Source organism: Urocampus carinirostris, chromosome 1, assembly GCF_059441175.1.
Source record: "Urocampus carinirostris isolate Australia breed hairy pipefish chromosome 1, RoL_Ucar_1.0, whole genome shotgun sequence".
Taxonomy (NCBI): domain Eukaryota; kingdom Metazoa; phylum Chordata; class Actinopteri; order Syngnathiformes; family Syngnathidae; genus Urocampus; species Urocampus carinirostris.
Genome location: NC_142349.1, coordinates 8,982,635 through 9,008,747, shown reverse-complemented (window position 1 = coordinate 9,008,747; position 26,113 = coordinate 8,982,635). Strand labels below are relative to the sequence as shown.

The following is a 26,113-nucleotide window of genomic DNA, read 5'->3' as shown; positions in this document are numbered from 1 at the left end:
AAGATAGCTGGGATGGGCTCCAGCACCCCCACGACCCTACTGAGGATAAGCGACACAGAATATGGATGGATGGATATCATTTGTATTAACTTGGTGCATTTCGTGAAACAGATTGCGTCGTGATTTCCTGCAAAATGTTTTCATTTGTAATTCAAACTATTGAAAAAGTAAATAATAAAATATTGCATGTCGAAGTTTATGTTTCCTACCTCGTTGAATGATTCTGAATAATTATCATTAAAAATTTGTTATCACGTAAAATGTAAGAAAAAAAAAAATTCTTATTCCAGTGCGTTATCAAGGCACCCTTGTGTTACTCCGTGCGTTTTAAATTGCTCCCGGCCTCAGAACCTGTTATTTTCCATCATCATCTTTGGAAAAGGCGCCAGGGAGCCACTCCAAAGCGCTTAAGAGCTGCATCTGGTGTAGAGTGGCAATAATTACCCGAGTCAACAAAGGAAACTCAGTTTGCATATTCAGAATTCACTTTAATTCTACTTGAAAATCGTGCTGTTAAAAGGCAAATAAAAGCTTTTGATGATGCATTAGAAATTAAGTGAAAAAAGTATTTATTTTTTAATCAAATGACATAGTAGTGGAAGCTTGGATGAATCAATGGTCAAAAGTATGTAAAAGCACAAAATTAAGAGCATGGTACGCTACCATGTTTTCTGCGGGAATTTGACATTTGGCTGACACGGATTTTGAAGGCAACCTGCATTGCAATTTGCTTTGAATGGAAGCAATTGTGAAAATGTACAAAATAATAGTTTGACCCCGTGTGAATTAAATATAAAAATATTGTTTTGAGGTTGAATAAAAATAACCAAAGGAAGTATAGAGAAAAAATATTTTAAAATTTCTTTACGCAGTGAAACAGTTAAAAAAAAAAAAAAAAAAAAGATGTTATGCCCAAAATAAAAAGACGTGGTCCTTTTTGGGGGGACATAAAGTGCAATCAAATGCAGCCCCAATATTATAATCTGACAAATAATCTCACTGAACCGCAAAAGGCAAGATTATTTTTGTCATTGCATTTTGTTAAAAGAATATGTGCTGGGTGCATACCAGACAAAAACATAATTCTTGCACATTCTAATGTGGCGATAAGACTGCAGGAACTTTTGGCACGGGAGGGGAATAGGCACAGCCCGCTTTAGTTAGTCCTCTCGCTTGTGTGTTAAAATTGTGGGGCAGAAAACGTTTGCAATGGAGACGCCATTTTAGCCTGGATAGGTTTCATAAAAAGATTACATGCATAGTTTGCAAAGCAGGCCTTGTGTATCATGGCAGTAGCGCAGTGACCCACCAACATTTAAAAAGCACATCAAATAATTGAACAAAATGGAACCTGACTCGCTTTGGTAAGATTCAAGTAACGTTCTAGCCAAAACAGGTTTGATGACAATTGTTTATATTATACGCTTATATTTTGCTATAAAAGCGAGCATGAGCGTTATGCTAAACTGTGCCTGACAAACATATTTTAAATTAAATGCATTCAGTCTGATGAACAAAGATCATGTGTTGAAACCAATTTATTTCAAACTGTTTAAGAATCATTAAGTTCTTCAATAACATACTTTGAGGTTGAGCACTGAATGAGCTTCACAAAATGCACACATTTGTTTTATTTACTTTTCTATTGCTGCTAATGGGCTTTTTCTTGGTTTACACGGACAAAACATGATTATTTGATTTTAACAAGTGGACTTGTGGATTTATGTCCACTGAACAAGTACTCCGCCTTTTTGGTTTTAGATTTGTATTTAATTTTGCAGTATGCTCAATAAAAGATATATTTTCCCACTGTATCCATTTGTCTTGTTTTTCTAACTTTCTACATATTCAAATAAACTTACGGTAATGCTAAATTTAAGAACAAGTTAATAAAAAACAGATTATTCGACGAATCGTTTCAATCGCCTAGTTGACTATTTATATTAATATTAGTTGCAGCCCTACCCTCATGTAGAGGAGTACTTTGAAAGAAAAAAAAAAACCTTAACATTAAAAACCTGCAGTCAAAACGCCACTAAAGAGACCCCCTTTTCGAGATGTATAGCTGGGCAATGTTCATCTCGAACATTCAGTGTTGAACTCACAGTGCAGTCTTGAATCAAGAACAAATCCTACTTCATGATTGGCAAAGGTTATCTACAGTTGACTTCTTTTTGCTACAGCAGCCCCGCTTTGTGACGGAAACCGTCGTTTGCATGGCATGAGAGGGCCGTTCCCTCACAGTTCCTCCCTTGAGGCATATTTCCATCTTTAGGTAACAGTCACTTGCGGTCCATTTAAGTGCTGTAGGTCAAGTCCAGCGGCACCTCTTCCGCTGACAGGTCTCTGGGTCAGACGTGCAACCCTCAGAGTCGCTCTCTGAAGAAGAGGAGCCGACCGACGGGACATCCGATCGCGTGGTGCCTTCGTGGGCGTCTGCACTTTTGGCGTGGAGGTTGAGCAGCCAGCCCAGTTTGTTGTTCAGCAGGTGTCGAAGTCCCGGCGGCAGCGGCAGAACGTCCAGGGCGTCGGTAGACTCCGGCAGCAGTTGGCGAAGGCGAGCGCAGCACAGGTAAAGAAGCGAGGTGGGCGCTGAGCAAGACCGGATGACTTTCATGCTGCTTTTGGCTGCAGTGGAGCACGCCATCGGGTAGAACCTTTTGTTCTGCAGATCTGTGGCAGCAATACCTGAATAGGACAATGGAGACATTCAAAGATACGATCACTCATCAGGAAAATAAGGCATTACCAAGTTAACAGGAAGTCAAGTCATCCAGTAATTTATTTTCTCATTGCATGAATATTTTTTCATAAATCCAAACCCAAATCTTGTCTGAAATCCTATTATAAATTCCTATCGCAAGATGTCAGACAGACCCAAACGTGAGACACAAGGGGTGTGGTCTAACCCCACAGGAAGGGATGGTATTTTTTAAAAGCAACAACAAAACTACTGGCGAGAAGGGGATGTAGGACTGGAATAGCAGAGGAGGTGATCTTGAAAGGGAGGCTTGTGAAGGAAACCAGAGAGGGGGCCTTCAGGCGTTTTGGAGAGTGAGAAGCTTCGGGAATCCAAACGTTTAACAGTTTTCAGGATTCAAAATGGTTCGGCAAAGAAAGGAGGGAGTACGGGGTTTTTATAGTGGAGCTGCCATCTTTTGGGAAAAAGAGGGACTGCAGGACCAAATTTGACAATTCCACAGACTTGCAGTTGTTACTCACCTTATTATAAGATGTTTGTGTCTTAAATTGTGGAAATAAACTATTATTTGGGGCTAAATTGTCACATAAATAAGCTCATTGAGCATAGTTAGTTGCATTCTATTAGTTCACTCCAAGTTGGAAAAAATGTACAGTACATGACTCACTTCAAGATATTTTCTATTGTTTGCAGTTGGATTTAGGTATACAGACGCTCCCCTACTTACGACCATTCGACTTACGTTAAACGGCAGATTCGAACATTTTTTTTCGGGATGTTGAAAAATAGCAAGACATTGCTGTAAGTTAGATTTTGTATCGTGCGCACCTTTTTTCCGAGTACAGGACATTACTGTAGTGCTTCTTTCCGCTGCTACCGGCATGTGGCGCTGTGAGAGGTCACAAAGCATCAACCCGGAAGTTTAAAAAAAAAAATCAGAATCCTCTTCCTAGTTTGGGTGTAAACATTCTATACTGTCTAGGTCTATACTATCTCCAGCACGCTAAGAACTTTGAAATTTTTATTGTTTAATATCTCGTGCATCCATTCAATATGGTTGGTTTAAAGTGTGAAGAAGAGACGATCCGTTTCTTTTGAAGAGAAAGTGGAATAAGGAAGCTTGATGCGGTTGAGAAAATGCTCGACCACTTTTTACCACGGAGGAGGACCTCTTGTAGCGCATCTTCCAAAAGTAAGTTAAACTTAAATTTATTTATAGAGCATATTATTTAAAAAATGTTTATTTTTTTAGTACAAAACAATACAGGTTACTTATACAAGCCTTAAACATACATGTATAAACCTTAAACATACAAAATATAGCACTGAAGCAACTAACTAACAAATTCAACTTACGAACGATCGTCCGGATCTCGTTCGTAAGTTGGGCAGCGTCTTGTATAAGGATAATCACCTTGGTGTCATGAGATTTCATGTTATTGTATCATTTTTTTTTTTTTAATTACATAATGAGTACAAGGGGTTAAATATTATTTTGAAATTACCTATGCACTTGCGATTCTTAAAGAATGTAAGCGTGCCGTGCCATGTGTCTAGATGAACCCCAATGATGGAGCCTTGGCCAAACCGGGAGGAAAAATTCATTTTGTCTCCTTTATGATGCAACAAACCTGCCAAAACACATCAACAGTGTTACTCAGGCGTCAATAGCTCCTATAAGAAGGTAAAAAAAATAAAACAATCGTATTATTTTTGTTCAAAATGGAGACTTATACCAGTGTAAGACAGACCCCAGCTGTCCACATCTTTCCCCAAAAGGCTGCAGAACGAATGTCTGTACTTGTCAAGGTTGACATCAGACGTCCCGATTCCAACCATCTGAAAAAGACCACAATTCAGCAAACAAATCCGCTTAAGCTTCAAATACCGGTTTCCATGAGCCCTGCCTGTGCGCCTACCATGTCCGTCCCGTAAACGGGAGATGTCATCTTAATTTCCCAAAAGTGTTGGCCTTCTGCCAACTCCTTGGACCCGCGAATGGCAGCAGTGCCGCAGCTGTACTCAGAGTGGAAGTTGACTTCGCGATTGTCACAGCTAAGCAGCGTTGCTGTTGACCGACTACAGTCGTCCCAGACCCAGTCAAACTCTGAAAACGGTCCAAACTGTCAGCACTCAAACATTTAACGAGGTACAGTACAATAAACCAGCGATCGGGAACCAACGGGCCGAGGGTAGTTTGGTATCGGGCCGCAAGGAAACAAAACACAAGTTCCATTATTTTTCAAACCTATTGTTTTTTTTAACCAATACTGCTATGTTTGAGACTGAACTTGAACCAAGGCTTTGAGGTAGTACGTTTTAATTCAAATCAGTCTGGTTTGCAAGTTGGAAACAAGGATTCCGGCCCGCCAAAGACACAAGGAAGGATGAATCTAAAGAAACGTTTGCACTTTTAGCCAATCAGTGTGGAGAATGGTCACCTACATCCTGCTAACACGATAGTAAACAAACTTGCCACAATGGAAAAACTTTTGGCAGTAGAGTTTCAAGTCAAGAACACCACACAGAGACCACATAAAACCAACAACCTTTTCGCGGTGTCGGTTCATTTGGTGAGTTTGTATTTTTAAAAGGTGGGGTGCGTAGTTTGAGCTGTCCTTAAAAAAAAACAAAAATTAAATATTTTCTCAATTAAGTATTTGTTAACAATGCCCAACTGAGTTCAAAGACATTCACACAGGAAGATCAAGTGTCCTGCAAGTCGCATTTAGTTGGAAATGTGAACACTCTCACAAAAACATTGTATTACGCCCAAAAATCAGAATTGAGCATTAAGCTCTGCAGTGTGAACCTAACCTAAGATAGACAGAGGCTGCAATGATGATTTCAACCAGAATATGGCGTCAGCAGCTCGAATATTTCCAAGTTACGGACACACCTTTAATGACTAGACACGTGAATTGATGTGATGTTTTGCGTAAAACATTATAATATCGTGTGTTGTTATTAGCACGTCTCTCTCACATCTCACAGGTCCTTGGTTTCATTCCAGCAACTGGCCTCCTTGTGGGGAGTTTGCATGTTCTCTCTGTGCCCTCAGGCACTACGGTTTCATTGCAAATTCCAAGAACATTGCTGGGATCGGCCAAGCACCCCTGCCACCCTCGTAAGTATAAGTGTTTCGGAGAAGAAACGAACGTGATTTTTGTGTGATGTTACACCCGCAGTACACCTGGTGGGAATTTGAGGGTCGAAGCCTTTGGCTGCAGAACACAATTGGTGCTGTTCCTCTGCACACCTGACGCTGTTTTTGAGTTGCTAACATTACGTTTTTTTTTTTTTATAATGTGAACATTCAAAATAGCTAGAGACACATAGCGATTTGAATGTTATTATAGTTAATTCCAATAGATTGTGCTTGTGCGACATGTTGCTGAAATCCTGTTAGGTGTCACGATGGAAGGTATTCCTTGAGCTATTTAATAAAACTTCCATGTTCATCTCCATGAATCACTCCACATTTACTTCTATGTCCCCCCCAAAAAAACGTAAATGAGGGCTGCGTCGCGTAAAATGTGAGCACTATTTTTGACAGCATGAGTTCGGTTGTCTTTGTCCGTTGCTGAAGCGTTTGCTTATCATCATTCCAAACCAATTAAAAGGAAACTGGTCGATGAGATAATCGCTGTGTGTTGTATTTCGAGGGCATGCGCCAAGTTGCTTTTCCCTCGGCCCTCTGCACACATACAGAATTTGGCGACCGAGCGTCAAAATGTTCGAATATGTTTATAACTATGCCATTGGAGACACACTGTTTTCCCCCAAAAGCAAAATGCCAATCTCCAGTGACCTTTACACCGAGATCTAAATGTTCCACGTGACTACATAGTGGATTTGCAGTCATTACTAACTTTTTTCTATCTTTTATAAGTGTTAATATAGTTTTGAGTATCGTATTTTAAAAACAGTACAAAAATGTTAAATGCCGCCCTTGGGCCGACAATTAACCGGTCAGTGGTGCAGAAAAGGTTGCCGATCACTGCAATAAACAACAAATCTCCCAATGACCTTGATCATCTTCCCCACAGAGACAGTCTTTGACTTGGTAAAAACCTCGCCTATGATGGACGATCTCAGCCTGGTAGTCACAACTACAGTACGACTCTCCTGTCACAGGCACGGCGCTGGGCAATGGAGGGACCATCGCCACGGAGTAGTCGGCCTCAGATTCAGAATCACTGTACTTCACAGCATAGGACACAAAAAAGACAGGAAATCAAAAGTTCTAAATGACGAATATTTCTTCCTGGTTCCAACAAAGTGCCACATTGCAAACCTCCAGGCGCTCATAGCCCCACCCGGAGGCCAAGACAAGCGCTCCAGCATCACCCCAGACATGTCGCCATAAACGGCTGTTGCTTCCTCGTCTAGACATGGCAGCAGCGGCGAGGATCTTGACGCTCACTCGAATCCAGATGCCAAGATGTCAGACTGCATCTGTCCAATTGCTGCAAGAGCACACGGGATTTCTGAGTGTATTGAAACGCGATGTGGTCTTGTTTGAGAATCCTACAATGAAGATGCAATTTGAGAGTAGCTTTAAAACTCAGTGTTTACATTTTGGTTAATTGCAACATCCTGACTTTATCAAATAAAAATTTTCATGTGATGAGGGTCGAGGTTTTTATTTGGGTCAAACGAAGGACCAGCTAGCCTACTAGCAAATATAAATTTTAATAAGATTTTGAAATACTAACGTGAAAAATGTTATAATAGGACATTTTCCCGTGTTGTAATATATTCAAAGCAGAACTAACTAGTAGCAAACGTGTTATCATATTCCCACATATAATAAAAATGTACGAGCTAGCTAGCTGTGTAGCGATGTAGCATCAACGTTACCTGCCTGTTGGCAACGGAGCGGAGAGTCTTCACAAAAATGGCATATTCATAAAGGCAAAGAAACGTCCGATTGTCAATGTTCTCTATTTAGGCGTGAGCCAAATTCCTTGTGTGACCGTAAACAATGCCATGCATGCCTATGTGGAGCGGGTTTCACCACTTTTGCGCCTTCCCCTTTCCGGAAGTTTTTAATGAAAACGATATAAATAGACGCAAAGGAAGCTGTGCCTTGATTTATATTTGGTACAGTACACGAGTCTTTCTCAACTTTTTTGAGCCAATACAACCTTTTTTCATTAGAAAATCTAGAGGCACACCGTCCACATCAAAAATATTTAACAAAATTAAATTATTTTAATTGTATGTTTTAAATTACCATACTGCCTAAGTTGACAGTACATCGTTCTTATCATTTTGTGGTCACCGTGGCCCAGGAGGTAATACAGGTTATTCATTTTGTTTAATAATCACGCTCTAATTAGAATTTTTCATTTTTCAGATTTACTACCTGTTTTCGAGTTTTCCTGTATATTATATTGTTTCTCAAGAAAAACACATACTTAAAAAATATCTGCCAGTGGAACAAAATTTTCTGTATTTTTTAACTCCATTTCACACCCCCGTTTTTTAAAAAAATTAAAATAAGAAAAAAAAAACCTGCAAAATTACAACATCTTCATTAAACAAAAACTATTATTTAATAAATTTCATCAGGTCGTTCATTTTAGTTAATAATTTTGCTGTAATCTTTTATCTGACTATATTTTAAACTAATTTTTATGTTTCCTGAGACTTATTTTAATCGTTTCTACAAAAAATAAAAACAACACTGATAATGAGCAAAACGTCTCTGCCAGAGGAACAAAAATGTTTTACTTATTTCTTACTTTTTCAGTTCTTTTTTTTGTTTTACTTTGATGTATTTTATTTGTTTGCAGATAAACTACATCAAATGTGCGATTTAATATATTTCCGTGTATGACCTCATGAGCCTATAACTAGTATTTTAAAATAATACTCTTCTGCTACCTACTGATAAGATGAATATTAGTTATCCAGTTTATCACTGGAAGAAAGCCAAGATGGTGAACACCATTCGATTTAAAATAGATTGTTCAGCTAGTATGGCCGGGAATCCATTGTAAAATTAGTGAGTGGACTAAATTATTAACAATTTTGGCTCACATTTCAGCTTTAACTTTACCCTTGAATGTCATAAAGCCAGTTTCCCTTTTACACATTTGGTAACAAACAATATTCTTTTTAAAAAGATAGAAAACGTTTCTAATAATTTAAATAATAAAACAATTGTACTCATTACCAGTAACATGTCATATTTGCTTGAAAGTTTTGTTTGTTGCAAAGATATTTAAATAAAACAGAAAAAAAGAGCTTGGCCATGATGTACTGGAGGATGATTTTATTTGGAAATCATACTAGCACAGTTGAACGATGACCTTAAAACAAACAAAATCAAGACAGCGGCACTACAAGTTAACAATAATAGTGTTTGAGAGTGTCATAGTAAACATAAATTTACCTGCACACATGATGAACTCAGATCACACACACATTTTCACTTTCATATGATCATGTGAACATCCTCCATAATAAATCACACTACACCCAGAGGAGTTTCAAGCACTTAGAACAATTACAAACAGTGCGGTTACTCTAACTATACACAGATAATTTATATGTATGTATATATATATTATAAATATTTATGTTTATCGGGTATTTAATAAACAGTACTTCATTTAGACAGTATAATCAAGTCTTCTGAGCGTTCCATAAATAGCAAAAAAAAGAGAAAAGAAAATTATAATATGACAGCTCTTCACTGCTGTGATTCAAAAATGGTCCCCAAAAAGAACATAAAAATGAAAGAAAAATACTGATGTGCACAATTCTGCTGTATTGTCAGATAAAAGTGACAACAGCAGAAATTAAAGTAGGAGAAGGGGGTGAACATTGATACTCAGCACAGCACAGCACAGACTGAAAACTACATTTACAAGGGATGACCATTGTACAGGGTAAGATCAGACAACACATCAAGCAGACTGTCCACACATCATCCCACAACAACCAACAAATCTTCATGCCCGCTCTGTACATCGCACCTGACACAACTGGATGGCTTGGAAAATACACTTTGGACGGATCATAATAAGCGATGACTTAACGGTCAGGTCCAACAAACGGCAACAAGCCTCAGATCGCCATCCCGTCCTGTCAGGTCTTCTTAGTGTCATGGAAGTTGGTGAAATACTATTTGTTCTCGCTACTTCAATGTAGAATGGATGGAATTGCGCTTAAATACACAGGCCTATTTTGTAGATAGGATGAGAGCCACGATGAGGCCATAAAGCCCCAGCACCTCAGCAAAGATCAGGATCAAGATCATGCCCACAAAGAGGCGAGGCTGCTGGGCCGTTCCTCTCACGCCGGCATCGCCCACGATGCCGATGGCGAAGCCGGCTGCAAGGCCGCTCAGGCCCACGCTCAGACCAGCGCCGAGATGAAGGAAGCTCCTGTAGGAGAACACAAACAAAAGGTAATAGAACAAAAACAAGAAAATAACTTTCAATGAGGCGGAACCAGTCCCGTCCACAAACTCGCTGTGTAACAAATAAACAATGTTACCGCTCCCCACTCAAAACACGAGAACTCTGTAAATTTATGTATCAAATCAACAAATGCAAATGAGGTTCCAAAAGTACCCTTTGGAACCAAAGAGCAAAGAAAGAAAAATATTTACAATACCAATTAAAAGTTTGGGGTTGCTTAGAAACGCCCTTGATTTTTAAGGAAAAGAAGTTTTTAATAAAGATAACAGGAAACTAATCAAAAATACACCCCACATATTTTTCATGTGGTCAATGCCCAAGCCAGCTGCAAATGTCTGCTATTTATTGCAATATCTAAATAGGTGTATAGAGGCCCATTTCCAGGAAACAGCACTCCAGTGTTCTAATAGTACATTGTGTTTGCCATTTATGTTACAAGGCTAACAGATAATTAGAAAACAATTGTGCAATAATATTAGCACAACTAAAAATAATTTAGCTAGTAAGAGAAGCTATACAACTGACCTTCCGTTGAGCTTGACGAGTATTTGGAGCATCACATTTGTGGATGGGATTAAACTTTCAGAATGGCCAGAATATAGAACTTTGACGAGAAAATTGACAGTCTATTTTTGTTCTTAGAACTTAGGGTTATTACATTCGGGAAATTGCCAAGAAACTGAGAACAGCAGAACAAGCCCCAATAAGAGTAGAAAGAAAAGTAGGACCACAACAAAGCAAGACATCAAGTACATTAGAATTTGTACCGTAAATTCCAGACTATAGGGCGCACCTGATTATAAGCCGCACCCACCGCATTTCGGGAGGAAAACCGACTTAGTACACACACAAGCCGCACCGGTGTATGAGCCGCATGCGCCAACATTAAACAATGGATGTTTATTGAGTGAACTATTCTGTTGACGGGGGGATTTTGAATAAGTTTAATGACATATATTCTTTATCAATCGTTCACTATCTATTATTAGTCACTTTATGATACATTTCAAAGCCGATGGGCTGAGACATTTGCTCCCAGTCAAAGAACTGAGTCAAGGTCCTAGCCAAAGGGCCAAGAAACTATCAGTGCTATCACATCATTCCCGTTGATATTGCAATACTGGGCCTATACCTGGAGTGAACAGAGCAAGCTACTTATCATTTGATGCAGACCTGCAGAGTCGGGGTACCCGTTGAAAGTAATCCAAGGAAAAAAAAGTGTATATTTCCAAAGGTAAGCGTGGGAAAAATATATATCTACTATTGTCTCCTGCGTTCACAAACACTCACCTTTACCCGTCCCCAGTTCCCATCAGCCCGCCTTTGCTTCGCCCCTTCTTTCTTATTCGCTCGTGAAAATCAGTATAAATGTCTCAAATAAATACATTACAAAAATATACAGTTGCAAATACATATTATACATGGTTACACATATTTACAAAGAAAGACGGTACACCGAGAGAGTTTTCAAAGCTTTAATAATAATAATATAACATTCATCCCAAACCGTGCATTTAAAGGTACCAACACGCTACTATGAACACGCACGCAACGTATCAAACGTATCTGTTAAAGAAGCATACCGTAATTGTTAAATTCACAGTTTACGTCCTCATCTTCCTCTCTATAACTGTCGCTATAAAAGGCGTCTCCTCACCATCTGAAAGAACCTTTGTAATATAGACAGTTTTTGCATAATCTAAGGAGTTGAAGTCTTCCTCGTCATAAGCGGCCGTTAGAAAAAATACATAAATTGGCCGCTTCACCGGATAAGCCGCAGGGCTGTACATTTGGGAAAAAAGTAGCGGCTTATAGTCCGGAATTTGCGGTAGTTGGAAAAATAGACAAGTTGCAGGTCCTAAATTAGCAGCTTGGTTTAACAGTACCCACAAAACACCAGTGTCCACATTACAGAGAAAAAGCGACTCCGAGGAGCTGGCCTTCAAGACAGAGCTGAAATAAGAAAGCCATACACGAGAATGGCCAACAAAAGGAAGAGATTAATAGAACAACTCATATGATAAACAAGTGTGACTTTTTCATGGAAAAGACAACATTGTCAGGGTGACCCAAACTTTTGAACAGTAGTGTACTTTTGTTTTGGAGAGCCAAACCATCTATTAAGAAAAAAAAAAAAAAAAAAAAAAAACACCAAACACACTCTTCAGACAAAAGTTAATTCATCAGCGCAATTTATTTCACTGTGTGATGTTTGATGATTTCATAAAATATATTAAATAATAATCACACTTAAGCCACATACCCACAAATATCTCAGTGAAAAGGTGTCTTTCTTCCAGTTGCTTATGTGGAACTAATGACCCCAGCCAGCTTCATTCAACAGACCAATCCTTACAGGAAGTGAGTGAATACCCCAATGGATGGGTTAACCTATGGTCTACGAATCATTTTTAAGTCACACTCCTGCCCACCACCTAGAAAATCAGCATGTAAGCTCCAAACTCACTCTCTACTATCCAGCACGCGCCTTGCTCAACACAAGCTCTCCAGCCAAGGCTCCCCCTGAGCCACACCTGAAAAATGGGGTGGAGTGGGGGTAGCAAGGGCTGGTCCTTATGTCTACAGAAGGCTGACGCTATACGCCAAAGACTAAAGAAGAAGGTCGGCGTCTTCTGTTCCGCCATCCTTCTCAACAAACCCCTCCAACAAAATACCTTTTGTTCCCAGGAGGTTAACCAAGAAAATATTTCACAACAAACTGTTTTTGTGCAGGGGCAAATAATATGTCATTTCTGACACGCTATAGAATTGCTGGTACCTTAAAAAAGTTGACACCGCATGGTCTTCATTTGTTTGCGTACATATACCTTTTTTTCTTTTGAATGATTAATCGATCATTTTCATGGACAAAATCAATAATTTAATAGTTTTTGGAGTAATTGCCTTACATATTAATAGTACTAGGTCAAAAAACAAAAACCTATTGTTCAGTTTCATGTTGTTCTCTTCTTTTGCGTGGTGTTCAAATTTCTTCAGTGGTGTTAGTAAAAAGAAAACTCCAAAAATCAGAGAGTGTGTTTCCTGATTTTAAGTAAATTGAATTATCAAAAACAGTAATAAGAATTCAGTTAAAATTGCAATGAAACTGATCCTTCAAATTATGAGACTGAAAATCTTTTTCATTCAGTTTCCCTGATATCATTACATAAAAACAAACGCGGTGCTCAAAAAAGGCAAGACGAGTTCAAAAATAAATAAGCTTTGCTCTTTAACTTAATTGGTCAATAAAGTTTTGGGTTAAAATAATTTATTGACCACCCCTTTTTGCTACACTTAGGGTCTTTGAAGTTCATCATTAACTCATTTTTGTGATGAATAAGGGTTTAGGAACAGGTGTGAGCGGAGTTGTTTGGCAAAACTGTCACAAAATACTGTGACCTGTGAAGAATACAGATGTATTCACCCTCAGCTATGTGACGTGGTCACAATTCTAAGTTTTGAAAAAGAGCAATCATGATACGTCCTCAATTCCATTTTTGTAGATATGAACCTTAAACATCTTTTACATCTACAAAAATTAGTCTTAAAACGTCCTCATGTGCATCAATAATGGCTCTTTCACATGGCTCGTGTTTGCATTCACATAATGCGAGAGTTTTACAACCAAAATAAAAGTACAAATAATGCTGCCCATTTCCTGTTCGGCACGTATTATGTACTGGAAAACAAAGCAGGTCGTCTGGTGCCTTCAGCAGCCTTGCGGTGAGGAAATGTGCGGATAACAACCCAGTATTGTCGACAAGAGAATCCTGTACTTCTGCTAACAACTCAGGCTTTATTCACTGCAAATCTAACCTTACATTATTTTTTAGAACATTTTATGTCATATCCTGTACTCAGAAAAAGGTGCAAGCAATACAAAATCCGACTTACAGCGATGTCCGGATACTTTTCGACATCCCGAAAATATAATCGCATCTACCATTTTACGTAAGTCGAATGGTCGTAAGTAGGGGAGCGTCTGTAATTCTTACTTGTAGAGTGTGAGCCTCTCTGAGATGTTGTTTGCTATCAGCACTGCCACCACTAGTCCGTAGATGGCGATGATGCCCGCCATGACCACAGGAATGATGGATTTCATGATGAGCTCTGGCCTCATCACTGACATGGCAGCGATGCCAGTACCACTCTTTGCAGTTCCATATGCTGCGCCTAGAGCTTAAGGACAAAAATACAGGAAACATTAAGACTCTTTTCATTTTTTTATTTTCTCGAGGCAACAACAGATGATCACAAGATTTCAAGTGTGAAACCCCCCCCAAAAAATCTCAGATGCACAGGGGAGAATTCAACACTTCTTTTCACATTAAATTTAGAAAGTCAGGCAAACGAAATAAGAAAACTAGCATTTATGAACTGATGTTGCTACTTACTGCACCAATAAAGATTACCCAGATAGGGTCAATATAATTTGTTTGTTTTTTTAGTCAGTCTTTGGGTAGATGCAAACATTTAGAACAAAACATGGTCTTTCAGCAATTTCTTAAACCTTTTGGGGTAATTTAACCCAGCTGGTCCGCCAGGCTAATAAGGCACATGGGGAAACCATACATGTAAGAAGAATATACAGTAAAATTAATAATAGATTTATTTTTAGGTAGATGAAACATTTTCTGAAAAATAACATATAAATGGATGGATAAGTACAGCCTGGCTGCGCCCATCCTTCTCCAGGCTATTTTTTGGGTGGAGGGTTTCTCCCCAACTTGAAACAGATAGTGCGGGCTACCATGGCTACCAGTAGCAGGAGAAGCCTCCTAATCAGACTCAGACACAGCGCCTTAGTCATTTGGTCACCATTATTTTTCAGTGCACCAATCTTTTTAAGTAAATACAGGTGTCAGATATTAAAATATTCTCAAAACAATTTCACAAAAGGTTGACATGTTGAACACGTAGTAAACCTGAGGCCCTTGGGCCAGATTGGGCCCACCACGGACCACTAAATCCCATATGTCAAAGTCAAGGCCCGCGGGCCACATCTGGCTCCTGAAATGATGTTGATTCATTATGTTATTATACAACAGGAATCGTTGTGTATTTTTTTTAGCGATACCTTAATTTTCCTTTCACTTTATGGTAGTTAAGTGAATTATATAAAATGCTATTATTTTTTCTGTCAGTTTAATCTAGCAAACTTGATATAATATAAAACACAAGCTACTGGTGGTGACTGAATAATACTGGACTCTTTCATTTAATGCTCATGTAATTAGAATTTTTATATCAAGGGAGTTTGTTGAAAATGAAAGATTACTGACAGAGATAGGAAACCATTGCGTCATTTATCTAAACCTTTCAGAATATATTCATTAGCTTTTTAAGAGGTTCTAATAGGTTGACTAGAATAGATGAGTCGTTTTACACTTTCAGTCTGACCCTCGCTTGTAGCTTTTTTTAATATTTGTCCCTTTCATCAGTTTGATTTTGACACCCATTCACAACATCAAATCAATTGTCCGTTACAAGCTTTTGCCTGTCTCCGCAATTACTGTAAAAATAAAACCCAACTTGGGCAGCACGGCGGCGCAGTGGTTAGCGCATATGCGGCACAGTTCTGAGGTCATGAGATCGAACCTCCTGTGTGGAGTTTGCATGTTCTCCCCGTGCTTGTGTGAGTTTCCTCCGGGCACTCCGGTTTCCTCCCACATTCCAAAAACATGGATGTTGGGTTTATCGGCAAATTGTCCCTTGGTGTGAATGAGCGAGCTAATTGTCTGTCCCTGTGAGTCCTGCGACTGGTCAGCAACCAGTTCAGGGTGTCCCAGGCTCACTGCCCGAAGATAGCTGGGAATCGGCCCCAGCATTCCCGCAACCCTACTGAGGATAAGCGGCGCGGATAATGAATGGATGGATAAAACCCAACTTGACTAAAAATTAAAAAAAATAATAATAATCGTGCATGCATTTAACGCATTCAAAACTAGTTAACCACTACTTTTGACGAAGGATGCAAATGCACATTTTCACATGGCTTCACTTCTGCAACAAAGTAGGCGTACCGCACCCACATTTCATGTGGCATTGGCTCGTGCACACCTGAGATTATCGTGAGACGAGGTTATGTAAAAAATGAATGCAAGGTTTACCTATTGACGAACACGTGAGTTAAACCCTAACTGCAATGACTCTCTACTACTAGAACGAATTGTTAATCTGAACTGCAGCGGGACGTAAACGTGATTTCATCCACCCTTGAATGAATGAATGAGTGGCAGTGTGGTTTTCTATTTCGCAGTCATGCATCAGGCCTCCAATAGCATCTTTTCTCAATACGTGCGATTTCATTGAAACAAAAACGATCAATTCGTCTATCCCTTTTTAAATTCAAATTGGATCCGAAATATTGAGGGAGTACCGATCGATTCTACGTATTTGCATCCGATGACAGCGGAGCTAGCGTCAGTTGGTGATCCCTTGCTGGTTTCGAGCAAGGCCGAGTGGGAGCAGCGCCAACCCGCACCCCCGCCTCCGCCTCCTTACACGCTGCGATCAACTACACGATCAGTCGATTTCTGGAGGTCCGCAAAGTAAACGACGGGCATCATATATCAAATGATGAAGCTGTAATTACCGCTGAAGACCATGGCCGCAGAGGCTCCCATCACAGCAAAAAAGGGCGAGTACTCAGGGCTCTCTTCGGATGACATTCTCGCAGTATTTACGGGCCCAAAAAGCGACGAGGGAAGCCTTTCTTACCGTTTACCTCAATCTCACCGTCACCCACGCGCAGGTTATAAAACGGAGTCTTTTACAAGCTACAGCTGGCTAGATGACCGGTGCAGGAGAGGAAAATGGCGAAACGGAAAAAGTCACATGACCAACTGACTCGGAAGGAACCATTCGTTGATTCGTGGGTGCTTGTTGCCGTGATCGTGGCAAGTGACTATTTGAGTGGTAACGTTACAGAGTCTAAGAATCGTTACTTTAAAAATACAATCGTTCATTTGTTGGACACATGCAACAACAGTCGTTTGATGGACAATTCAAGTTTTGAATACAACGTATGGTGTTTACACAGTGGTATATTCTGCTGCAAGTGCGTTCTGCAGTTCGACCAGCAGTACACGTTTTATTATTTTTTATCTACATTTAGTTTAGGATGTACAAACAAATGCATACATGACGCTTTATATTTCCCCCCCGTATTTCATACATATTTTGATCAATTCAAGTTGCGTATGCCGTATAACATTATTTTTTTTTTAAAAACACATTTGTCTTTTAGACCGGTTTCTATTCTAATCTACGTATTTTAAAAACAGCTACGTATGATAAACAGCACTAAATTCACTGCAAGTGGAGAAAGAACTAAGAAATATGCAGAAATTATTTTTGCGTTATTTGTTGAATAAGATAAAACATTTTACACATATCTTTGTTTTTACCTTACATAGTCTGTCTTGATGTGAGTAGACAGGTGCCACGTTGTGTTTTTTAGGTTTATTATGGCTCAATAAGGAGAATTGCAATCTATAATAAGGGAGCATTTAGCTGAGGTTGACAGGTATGCATATGTGAGTATGTAGGCTAATAACAGTACATTACTTGTTTTGAGACGAATATAAGGTTCTCATACATTCACATCTTCAATTTTATGCAAACTAGCTCAATAAAGGGCCTGTAGCAAATTTGGGAACTTCTTTATCCTCTGCTGCCATCTCTTGGCTTAGTCATGAATGAAGCCTCAGTCAGCTCATTCATAATGCGTGTGCAAGTACGTGACTCCTCTTACTTTCAGCAATTTTGTGCTGGTTGGTTGGATCCCTTAACCACTAGGGTCTTAGGCTAGTACAGCCTGGCCCATCACTTGTGAGCAAATTTTAAAACCAGTCTGTGGACTACTGACATGCTCTTATGGGGCTACCTGGTGACTGTGGGCACCATGTTGGGAACCTCTGCTTTAAGATACAGTATGTGTTGTACATCCATCCATTATCTGCACCGCTTATCCTCAGTAGAGTCGCGGGGGCACTGGAGCCCATCCCAGCTATCCTCGGGCAGTGGTCAGGGGACAGTGTTGTACATATTTAGACTAATTTCATTTGTTTTGCATGTGTCCTTTTTGATGTATTCACTGGCTAATAAATTCCCACATGCTAAAATGATTTAAAAAAACAGCGACACACTACAGATGAACTGTATTTTAATGAAAGATCAGATTAAAATTGGACTTTAATGAAAAGAAGCAGGAAATAAAAATCACCATAAATATACTACATAATTCTAATCACACATTGCTCAAACATGATTGAATAAATGGAGCTGAAAAGGGCCTCTCATTATTACACTAAACACAAACATTTTGAGGCTAGATCTCAAGAATGCCATCCAAGTAGTGGATATCCTAATAGTGCAGGTAAAACTCCAGGCATACACTGCAAACACAAATGTGAAATTCAGTCCTCGTAGGACACTTTTACCACAAATCAAAGTATCAAATCCAAGCGACTGACACCTACCAGAGAGTCAGTTCTACTATGACACACCCTGACTTGAGTAAATATGTGCTCTTTGGCCTCCCAAGTACCCCACAGAGCTGAATGAACACTGCCACACACTCTGTCACACAAAATTGAGTCATGTGTATGGGCAGGGATACCCTCACTAATCACACAATCTGTGTAATTGACCAAGTCTGAAGTAACTCATCTTAATATAAAAATGGAAACTACCATAATTTTTCAATTATGAAAACTCCCTCCACTGCTTGCATAATCATCATTCTGGCCGGAAATGTCCAAATAGCTGTTGTAAACATTGGAGGCTGGAAAATAAAAACAAAAATGTCAGTACAAGGTCATGTTTATTTGACTTGCACCAACTAGCTTTTCCCCTACCTAGCAAATCGTGCTTATTGATGATTAATCAGAGGATCGTCACTCAGGCGCTTAAAAATCTGATAACCACAATCGTGTCCTTGAGTTTTCCCCACATACAAACCCAAAAGTCATTCACACCTGCCACAATGATTTGGGATTGCATTATCAGAAACCTTGTTGCGGCTGTTGGAAACACAGAGGGGCAGGAGGAAGATAAGGCATCACATGCTATTCATGGCAAAGCCAGAGAGAGTGAAAGTGTGGCACAGCGATGGCTCGAAGGCGGGATGAGAAAGCTACACTGGAACCCTGCTAAGACGAGGGGATGCAACTTTGAAAGAAAGTCATGGAGAACAATGGAGATTTCCCTTTCAGTCCCAGCCGTTGTCTTTTATCATGTGGGACAGCTCGATTATGTACTTCCCTTCCTTGTACTTCTGACTCAGTTCAAAGGCGTGTTCCTGCAAAAAAGGAGATTACAGATGTGACAAAACAGTGAGAAAAAAAGTCAATTTTTGCGATTTCAAACATCTATCACAGTAGACCCCTCAATCCATTTTCTTCTAAAGAAACAATTGGCAGTGCTTCTGTTAACATGCAGCAATAGTTCCATTAAGATCAGAATTTGTCAATATTTGTGATATATGAAGCGGTAGAAATGTACACAGATATCCCATGTGTTAATATTCCGAGTGCAAATAGTGTAGAGTTAGTCCCTTCATCTTCAGGTAACTCGTGCAAGTATTCGATTGATCTGACTACTTATGTGTATTATACTGGAAGCTCAATTTCTCCTACGCCATGGGCCTTTTTGCAACGACCAGTAACGGTTACTCAGAAGCGAGAATTTCACTGACCATTCTCAGTCTGCCATTGTTTTTGTTTCAGCGAGTCCAACTCATCTGAGCCCTCGAATATTAAGTTTTGTTGTTGTTTTTTTAACAATGCCTACTTCACACGCTCACCTATGGGCAGGAATTTAGTGTAGAAATGCTTCCATTCATCAGCGAAAAATCGCAGAGCTAAATAAAAAGCCAAGCCAGGTTAAGAAAGAAGCCAAGCCAGGTTGCCTATAGGTAGCTGTACAATGAATGGACTGGGTAAGGGTTTAAAAAGGGGAGAATAACGTGGAGAAAATATGTTGGGGTAAACTGTAGAACCCAATAAAATATTGAAGTATGTCTGTGTTTCAGTGATCTGCAGGAGACACCACACAAGATTAGACAAGATAAGTGATTAAGCCTAGATATGTTGGTTATTTTTGCTGAATTTAGACTCAAGGCCACTCTGGACTAGTTTACAGGCTAGGGGCGTCGCTGCTGTCATGCACTTTCCGGACACATTTTCAACATGTTACCTAGTGTTTACTATGCTTGTGTATAGTAATGCTAATTGTGATTCACCCTGGTCAACCTAGAAGGGGGATTACCACTTGTGAGGTCCTTTCTCAAGGTTTCTCTTTTTCTTCACGCTGAGGTTTTGAGTTGTTCCTTTCCCGGATGTTGGTTTAAGATCAGGTAATTGTGTAATTGTAATCCTGTGCAGTCCTTTGAGACATTTTTTGTGATTAAGGGCTATATAAATAAATGTGACTTGACTTGACCACAATCAGCCATAGTCCAGTCAATAAAAACGAGAAAAAAAACCCCAACAACTTCTACCCAGATTCCATCTTATTTTTTTGATATGTGCATAATTACTTACATATTTCCAGCCCAGGGTGGTGTGACAGTTTTCACAGTAGATGTCGGCCACTGCATGAAGACCTGTGAGCAGCAGCCTTTCCTCTGCAGGGCCACAACCGATGTTCACCCTGAAATACATCAGACGGCAAACAGTTGTCCTACTTTCCTTAAACCCTGTCGTGCTTGATGTGCGCCATGACAATGACATTTTTCCACTTTAAAGACATTAAGACAAACTATACAAACTGTTTGTTTTTGCCAGTAACTACTTTTTATCAGCACATCTGAGCTAGCGCATTACTGACCTACTAACCCAAAACTAGCACAGCTGACATCCAATTGCAAGGTTCATTCCAGGTGAATTATCTGTACTATCAGGTATGTGTCAACATGTTTATATTGTAAAACTATTAAAGCCATAGGAACAGAAAATGACCACCTTGAATCACATGAGAAATTGATTTAAAGTAAATACTTGAGGCTTTAATGGTGATTGAATGCAAGTAACGGTACATTAGCCTACCAACAAGAAAAGTAAAATTGAAAAGTACTCACACAGAGTTGAAGAGGTAAGCTCTTCCCTGACTTCCTTGGAAAGACTAGACAGAAACAAATACAACAATTAAGGACCAATACATTATAACAAGACGATCTATTTGAAAACGTAATCGGAGCTCCATGTTTTGTTTCAGTCCAGTTATACAAATTTCGCATGTCTATTAATAATACATATCTGAAACAGTAAGGGCTGTCACAGTCTGAGAACGACACCCAATAGTGTCATTATTTTTAATGTTTATAATTTTGAAAGGAAAAAAAATGTGTCAAGGGCCAAATCTATTTTTTGACAAACACAATAGAAGTGAAGCAGTTTGAGGATGATGCACCAGTATATGTAGCTGTGTGTAAAAAAAACCAAGTGATAAATACAACAAAAAGGTGGCAAATGACCTTTGAGATGAGATCATCGTGATTGGCCAAGTGGGCGCGGCAATGCACGCAGCTGTAGCGCCGATGACACGAGTCCAAGTAGGCCTGGAACGTCTTGGCTTTTGTCAATTTCACCATTTCTGATGAAGGAAAGCGTTGCTACATTATTGTAGTTTACAGCCTTCTTTCTGAGAAAGCAATCCCTGAATGTCAGCAAAATAGTCTCTTTATATAATAAAACAGTGTTATAAGAGTGTCATATAGGTCAAGTCATATTTATTTGTATAGCCCTTAATCACAAGGTGTCTCAAAGGGCTGCACGGACCACAGACTATTGCAAACTACAGACTATGATTACACCATCCCCTGATCTATAACCTACATGAGGGCAAGGACAAACTCAAAAACCTCAACATGAGGAAAATAAAGAAACGTTGAGGAGGTAATCCAGGATGACCAGGCTGCAACGAATGTTGCACTAACAATAAAATAAAAAATAAAATAATGAAATTATAATATAAAATATAAATCCAAAATCAAATGTATAGTGTGTTGTTTGTTATTTTGACTATTATCCAACAGTTTATATTTACATTGTCACTATTGGCCCATAATGTTGCTGTTCTTTGGTTTTCACACCCTATAGGGCTTTTTGTAACCTGGGAGATTTAATAAATGTTTACAGTCCTCTCCTGTTCTCCTTGCAAGCTCAAAATTCATATTTGTCTCCTCTCCTTATTTTGAGTGTCTGCTAAACTATTAACTTGTAGTATCTACAGTGATATATACCATACTGAAAAACATTCTTAGAGGTTTGATACTTACCGATAAACTGCGCCAAACACTTTATTATTATATTTTTAAATGAAACAAAAAGAAAACATGTTTTTACGTTGCACTCAGAAACAATGCTTCTAATACATTCTTTCCGTTATAAGAGTTGTGTATGGTGGCAAAGAATACTACGGTCATAGTTTTTCTGATATTTTTCATTTTGATGTACCATGATTGAATAATTTTTACTTTATAAAAAAAGCAACTGAAGCTGCCTTTATTGTCGTTTGTATCAACATGTTGAAATATTATATACAACAGGATTAGACATGGCACTCCACGGTAAACACGTAATTAAGACTTTATAGATAAAAATAAGAAAAAACTTAGGCAAAAATGTTTACAACAAAGTGTTCAGAGACTACTCCAAGTTACAATAATAGAGCAATGAAAAAATAATGCATAATCAGACTAATCGAATAAAAAGTAGTGCAATGAAAAGTAGCGCCATAACATTTGCAGCAACACATATTTTTAAATAAGTCGTAAGATAAATACAGTTTTGCGGGCTTGTTAAGGGTAGTAACGCCCCTGGGGAAGAAAATGTCTCTGACCCAGTTTTTCGTTGTTTTAAGGGACAACAGGTCAAAGAAGTGGTGGCCTGGGTGAGAAGAGTCCCTTATAATGTGGATGTCTCTGCTCTGTTATCGCAAGCAGGAAATTTCCAACAAACTGGGCAGAGAGCAGCCAATGCTCCTTCTGTGCTGGGTTGATTACTCTCTGTATGATTTATTAGTCTGGAATTTGTTATAATGTTAGCAAAATGGCATCACTTCTCCAGTCATTTTCGAGTATAGTAAGCGTAAATTTCAACTCTTACTGTCACGGTCTAGTCAGTGTTAATCCAGGTAACTGGATGGTTTTGGTTTGTTTGTATAGTTTTGCAACCAATATTGAACACATGTGCTTTAAGATTGACAACATATTTTATTCATGTCAGTGAGATACAGTATAATAAAAGAACATTAAGAAATTGCCCATTAGGTAGCAAAATAATGTAGCCTGAATGCTTTTTCACTTTAAAAAGTTTGGTATTGGTAAGACTGGCATTGCAATGAAATTTGCTCAATGATGCTTCAAAGTACTCACAGTTGACTTGGATCAAACCCACAACCTTTAAAACTGACACTGCGTCACACGCACTTTTGTCTTTTCTGTGTTTGACTATTTGCGCTAGTTTGCTTAATGCATTTCACAAAATGCACAAAACGTAAGATGATGAAAACAATCATGAAATTGTGGTAACCTTCTATAGAAACTGATTTTTTTGTATTTTGTATAATTAGATCACATTTTTCTGAGTCGAGCAAGATTTGTGTCCGGGCATGTCTATGTATATCATTGCATCCCATTTTTTAACGTAAGGGAGTTTGCGTGATTGATCTCACACAACTCGACAAAGTACGGACATAACAATATCAACTGTGTTCTCGGGATGAAAAGGTCAATCTTAAATAGAGCACAGAAACCTGATGAGATCGATCATCGCCAACTCAGATGAAGCCTGCTCGGGGTTAGCATGTCGACTAGCTCGGCAAAGTCACAACATTGCAGCAGCTCGAATGCGCACTGCAGTTTCCTCCCGCCTCGATCCGCTTACCTTATAATGTCACAACTCTTCTCTTTCTGCACACAATCGGTCCAGTTCGATTAAAAATACGATCGCAGCAGCAGTCGACAACGCGTTGACGTATCAGGAAAAAAAAACAATCCAGACAGTTTTTGTGTATGACATGTGTGTGCATTAAATATGATAACTATCCCCCGAAATTTCGATTTGCGCAAAATTCGAAATAGCTCGCTATTTTTCAGGTCCGTAATGAAATGCGCTGCGGACGGGGGGAAATTTGGTTTGTTTATGAAAACATATATAAGGAGGGAAGTCTGAAGCACATGGGAGGGCAAAACAAAAGATTTCAACCAATAAGAAAGAAGGAATTAACTGTAGAATTTGGGTCAGCCAATCAGATTGGCCATGACGTGAGCTCGTTCGTCTTTTTTATATCATTTCCTGGTTTTTGTTTAGCTTTATACGGCTTCAATTGATTCTACAATTTTACGAGAAACATTTTAAAACATTTCTTCTTTAAAATCTATATTTAGATTTAAATCAAATAATTTACATATTTTTGTCACTCTGTAAGTCATATTTTCTAAAATTAGGCACAATTCCGGAAATAATGCATTTCTGATTTTGCTGTATAAAACTATTTGATAGGTAGTTTTGCGGGGTAAATATGCCCATTTGTAATATTGTTTTGGTATAAACAATCAAACATATATCATTTGAATGTAGACACTAAAATATATGAAACACATTTTCCTTTATTGGACAAAGAAGTTTTTAATGTGTCACAAAAGCAAAGGACATAACGTTGTAACTATAGACGTTGTTCTGCTACAAAAATATGAAAGCCACAAGTGATTCAATGCGTACTGTACAAAGTGAATGTGAACAAAACAGGCGTGTTCACAATGTTTCCCCCCTCTTCTCATGGGCGTAACTAGCCCGTTTTGGAGGGTGCTCAAAGCCCTCAAATTCAACCCAAGGTCCCCCTCAAAACAGAGCATTTTCAAAACTCTCTTTTCCTTATTAAAGAATGAAAACGCTAAAAACAAATGTGAACAATGCAGCGTCAAACATACTCTATTGCCTTGTAATGATTCAGTCCATTTGATTTCTTGCACCGATCTCGCCCCCTTCTTTGTCCGTCTTTTGCTCAGTAAGTGTCACTTGCGGCATAGTGGCAGAGTCTATGGAGGATCCAGTGTATTACGGCAAGGGTATGTTATACTGTGGTTATATAGTGTATAATGAGTGATTAGTAATTAGTAACTACTAATTACTGATGTTCACAAATGGGAAGTGACACTCGAGAACAGTGTTAAATGATCCTATATAATTTCTAGTCAAACAATCCCCATCATGGTTAACCAGCACTTTATTTTGCAGCGTTGAGGGTGATCATTGCCATTGGATATAAGCTATTTTACAATCTCTTACTTAACTTGATTGTCTAGAAAAGTCCCCCTAGAGCAACAGTTCGAAAATGTAATGCCCGAAAAATCTTTTTGGAGTGTTCTATAACCGGGTTGGGAACGTTTGAAATATTTTTTTTTGTTTTTTGAGAGTGCTGCACCTCCAAACCGGCTCTCCAGATAAAAGTTTATTCTATAACACATTTCATTTCCCTCTTGTAATGATTTGATAAAATCTACGAAATTATAAGAATAATGCAAGAGCCTGTGTCGCATATAAATATAACTATACCACTTAAAATTCATCTTCCTCCTGCATTTACTCAATATCGTTTAGGCTCATTTTGACCGTCATCTTTGTCCTAAATAAATACTCTCAGGGTTAGGAAGAACTTCAAGCTGTCCAAGTCCAGGTCTCTGATGGTGAGGATGGGGAAGCTCCCAGAAAAGTTCTACTTCTCTATAGGAGACACCCAGATTTTATCAGTGGAAGAGAAGCCAATCAAGAGCCTGGTGAAGATCTATGGCAGCACCTTAAAGGACACCATAGCACTCCATGCAACATCAGAGGAGTTGGGAGCCTGGCTGACAGCGGTGGACAAGTTGGGGGAACCAGGGAAGTTTACCAACATGGTATCTTGCCTCGACTCCTCTTGCCACTGCTGGTCTACGATGTGATGTAGCCAGCGTAGAGCGCCTTGAACA

General features: G+C 39.0%; 3 protein-coding genes across 9 annotated transcripts; all 3 read right to left on the bottom strand.

The window, feature by feature from the left end:
* Positions 1 to 467: 467 nt before the first annotated feature.
* On the bottom strand, positions 468 to 7,752 carry spsb3a (splA/ryanodine receptor domain and SOCS box containing 3a). Of its 6 annotated transcripts, none has more exons than XM_088321717.1 (7): positions 7,565 to 7,752; positions 6,999 to 7,231; positions 6,731 to 6,905; positions 4,621 to 4,808; positions 4,438 to 4,540; positions 4,207 to 4,332; positions 468 to 2,688 (listed from the first exon to the last, which is right to left on the bottom strand). In XM_088321717.1, the coding sequence occupies exons 2-7, from the start codon at positions 7,095 to 7,097 to the stop codon at positions 2,312 to 2,314; spliced, it is 1,068 nt and encodes a 355-aa protein (XP_088177843.1). In that variant the 5' UTR covers positions 7,098 to 7,231; positions 7,565 to 7,752; the 3' UTR covers positions 468 to 2,311. The 6 variants fall into 6 exon arrangements, with proteins under 6 accessions (XP_088177843.1, XP_088177776.1, XP_088177959.1 ...); XM_088321650.1 differs by having other exon boundaries at positions 6,999 to 7,170; XM_088321833.1 differs by having other exon boundaries at positions 6,731 to 6,900; positions 6,999 to 7,170.
* Positions 7,753 to 8,969: 1,217 nt separating this feature from the next.
* On the bottom strand, positions 8,970 to 16,988 carry atp6v0ca (ATPase H+ transporting V0 subunit ca). The gene is made up of 3 exons (XM_088321550.1): positions 16,733 to 16,988; positions 14,133 to 14,316; positions 8,970 to 10,101 (listed from the first exon to the last, which is right to left on the bottom strand). Exons 1-3 carry the CDS (start codon positions 16,806 to 16,808, stop codon positions 9,897 to 9,899), a joined length of 465 nt encoding a protein of 154 aa, XP_088177676.1. The 5' UTR covers positions 16,809 to 16,988; the 3' UTR covers positions 8,970 to 9,896.
* Positions 16,989 to 18,287: 1,299 nt separating this feature from the next.
* Positions 18,288 to 24,314, bottom strand: ypel3 (yippee-like 3). Of its 2 annotated transcripts, XR_015847384.1 has the most exons (6): positions 24,030 to 24,314; positions 21,617 to 21,735; positions 21,221 to 21,264; positions 20,685 to 20,793; positions 18,999 to 19,441; positions 18,288 to 18,925 (listed from the first exon to the last, which is right to left on the bottom strand). XR_015847384.1 is itself a non-coding variant. In XM_088321403.1 (5 exons), exons 2-5 carry the CDS (start codon positions 21,731 to 21,733, stop codon positions 19,352 to 19,354), a joined length of 360 nt encoding a protein of 119 aa, XP_088177529.1. In that variant the 5' UTR covers positions 21,734 to 21,735; positions 24,030 to 24,314; the 3' UTR covers positions 18,288 to 19,351. The 2 variants fall into 2 exon arrangements, 1 of the variants encoding a protein (XP_088177529.1); XM_088321403.1 differs by having other exon boundaries at positions 18,288 to 19,441.
* Positions 24,315 to 26,113: the final 1,799 nt, after the last annotated feature.

Excerpts from the sequence above, each read along its gene's own strand:
- spsb3a (XM_088321717.1), bottom strand. The coding sequence starts at position 7,097 with ATGTCTAGACGAGGAAGCAACAGCCGTTTATGGCGACATGTCTGGGGT. Across the intron at positions 4,809-6,730 it reads CTGTGGGGAAGATGATCAAG|AGTTTGACTGGGTCTGGGAC; the intron begins GTCATTGGGAGA and ends GACCGTTTTCAG. Across the intron at positions 4,333-4,437 it reads CTGGGGTCTGTCTTACACTG|GTTTGTTGCATCATAAAGGA; the intron begins GTATAAGTCTCC and ends GTGTTTTGGCAG.
- atp6v0ca (XM_088321550.1), bottom strand. The coding sequence starts at position 16,808 with ATGTCATCCGAAGAGAGCCCTGAGTACTCGCCCTTTTTTGCTGTGATG. Across the intron at positions 14,317-16,732 it reads TGCGGCCATGGTCTTCAGCG|CTCTAGGCGCAGCATATGGA; the intron begins GTAATTACAGCT and ends TTTGTCCTTAAG. Across the intron at positions 10,102-14,132 it reads GAGAGGCTCACACTCTACAA|GAGCTTCCTTCATCTCGGCG; the intron begins GTAAGAATTACA and ends GTTCTCCTACAG.
- ypel3 (XM_088321403.1), bottom strand. The coding sequence starts at position 21,733 with ATGGTGAAATTGACAAAAGCCAAGACGTTCCAGGCCTACTTGGACTCG. Across the intron at positions 20,794-21,220 it reads GCTTACCTCTTCAACTCTGT|GGTGAACATCGGTTGTGGCC; the intron begins GTGAGTACTTTT and ends GATGTATTTCAG. Across the intron at positions 19,442-20,684 it reads CCACCCTGGGCTGGAAATAT|GAACACGCCTTTGAACTGAG; the intron begins GTAAGTAATTAT and ends CCTTTTTTGCAG.